This window comes from Notothenia coriiceps, unplaced genomic scaffold, assembly GCF_000735185.1.
Source record: "Notothenia coriiceps isolate Sejong01 unplaced genomic scaffold, NC01 NC01_scaffold00037599, whole genome shotgun sequence".
NCBI lineage: Eukaryota > Metazoa > Chordata > Actinopteri > Perciformes > Nototheniidae > Notothenia > Notothenia coriiceps.
In genome coordinates this window covers 1-2,277 of record NW_011370300.1, presented here as the reverse complement: position 1 = coordinate 2,277, position 2,277 = coordinate 1, and the positions used below count along the sequence as shown (strand labels likewise).

At 37.8% G+C, this 2,277-nt stretch overlaps 1 protein-coding gene across 1 annotated transcript; it reads right to left on the bottom strand.

The window, feature by feature from the left end:
* Positions 1-641: 641 nt before the first annotated feature.
* Positions 642-1,589, bottom strand: LOC104967729 (ankyrin repeat and SOCS box protein 15-like; the record flags this gene model as incomplete). Its single annotated transcript, XM_010797248.1, has 2 exons — positions 642-800; positions 1,458-1,589. Coding segments are annotated over 2 exons (291 nt in total), but the record flags the coding sequence as incomplete, so codon positions are not given.
* Between the last annotated feature and the right edge of the window lie 688 nt (positions 1,590-2,277).

Genomic DNA, 2,277 nt, shown 5'->3' with positions numbered 1-2,277 from the left:
CCTATCCCCTGTCATGTTGAACACAAATACCTGTACTTTCTACTTCTTACATGTTGAACTCAAATACCTGTACTTTCTACTTCTTACATGTTGAACTCAAATACCTGTACTTTCTACTTCTTACATGTTGAACACAAATACCTGTACTTTCTACTTCTCTCATTTTCCAAACAGGCTGGTTCCTTTAGTCTGAATGTGTGTTTGGTGGCGTGATCATTATTATTTAGAGTCATTGCGTGCCTATTGATTTGAACACGATCCGTGTATCCATCATTTCCTGGTCTTCTCTAAAGAAGAGGGACCAATGAAAACGTTGTCATGTTGCCGTTGTTCAGCATGGAAACATTCATTAGCTAACAATGACATTATTGTTCTATTAATATAAAGGGAGGTCAGGTACTCTTTAAAACAGCTGCTAGTTATGGGTACTTTTTACTGAAGTACATTTCAAAGCCTCTTTACTTTGACTTGAGTAAAGAAGTTTAGTCAGTACTTCTACTTTCACCAGAGTATTTTTAAACACGAGTATCTGTACTTCTACTTGAGTAAAGGATGTGTGTACTTTTGCCACCTCTGCTGATGATCAGTTTGAAACATAGCTCAATACGTAGACTATACTAAACGGGAAGCAGTGTTCTGACCTAAAAGCAGCGGGGTTTCGTTCTTGCTGTTGGTCGTGTGAGGAGAAGCGCCGTTCTCCAACAACAGCTTCACGTTTTCCAACAAACCATCTCCAACCGCTAAAGTCAGGAAGGTCTCCCCTTCCGAAGTCTTTTCCTCCAGAGTCAGACGGAAAGACGCTGAAGAGCACGAGAAAAAGTTGGTAATTTTAACACTTTATTTAGTCATTAAAAAACCTTCTGTTCAACTCCACCATGTCAGTTCTCGAAGTTCAGCTAAACTTTGAGACAGACATTGACCGTGTAGCTCAGATTTGAACCTTGTATGACCTTTCATCATTTATCCGTCCGCTTTTTTGTTTCTGGAGACTTGTCCTTGATGCCTTTTTCCCTGCAAAGAGGCCACTAAACTTGACCATATACGTTTTTTCAAACCGGACTCTCAGCGGTATTTTTAATATCAAATAATTGTTTCTGTCATAATGTGAATATCTTTCTCAGTTTCTCTCATCAAAATGGTTAAAAAGTTTGTCACAGTTAATCAATGTGAAACCTTATTTTAAAGCCTCATGTAGAAGTTGAACATTGAGGCGGACAATCTGATAATGGAACAAAAGGAATGCAAAAGTATAAATATTAAAGTTCATTTATTAAATAGTATAAAAAATAAATAGATATTTTACATACAGTATACTGATGATTTCTTGTTTGGATTTAACATTTAAAGTATTTAATGCAATAATAATTCAGAAATACATCACCATCCGTTTGGTTTTTTCTCGTCCATTCTCTAAACTGTGAAATAAATTGTCGTAAAAGTGTGGACCTCTTACCCACCGTACAGCACCGTCTCCAGGACCAGAACCAGAGGTTGCACCGCCGCCCAGTGCAGAGGAAACCAGCCGCGCTCATCCGCCTGACTGAAGGATGCTGGGAAATCACAGAGCTGCCGCAGAGCCAACATGTCACCTGCAGAGACATTTCAGAGAATATATTAATATGTTACTTTACTGTATCTCTATCGCACAGCAGAGGTGGGAAGGAGTAGAGTACAAATACTTTGTTACTGTACTTAAGTACATGTTTCTGGTATCAGTACTTTACTCCTCTACTTATTTTTCAGAAGACTTTTTACTTTGACTTCTCACATGTTGAACTCAAATACCTGTACTTTCTACTTCTTACATGTTGAACACAAATACCTGTACTTTCTACTTCTTACATGTTGAACACAAATACCTGTACTTTCTACTTCTTACATGTTGAACTCAAATACCTGTACTTTCTACTTCTCACATGTTGAACTCTAATACCTGTACTTTCTACTTCTTACATGTTGAACACAAATACCTGTACTTTCTACTTCTTACATGTTGAACACAAATACCTGTACTTTCTACTTCTTACATGTTGAACTCAAATACCTGTACTTTCTACTTCTCTCATTTTCCAAACAGGCTGGTTCCTTTAGTCTGAATGTGTGTTTGGTGGCGTGATCATTATTATTTAGAGTCATTGCGTGCCTATTGATTTGAACACGATCCGTGTATCCATCATTTCCTGGTCTTCTCTAAAGAAGAGGGACCAATGAAAACGTTGTCATGTTGCCGTTGGTCAGCATGGAAACATTCATTAGCTAACAATGACATTATTGTTC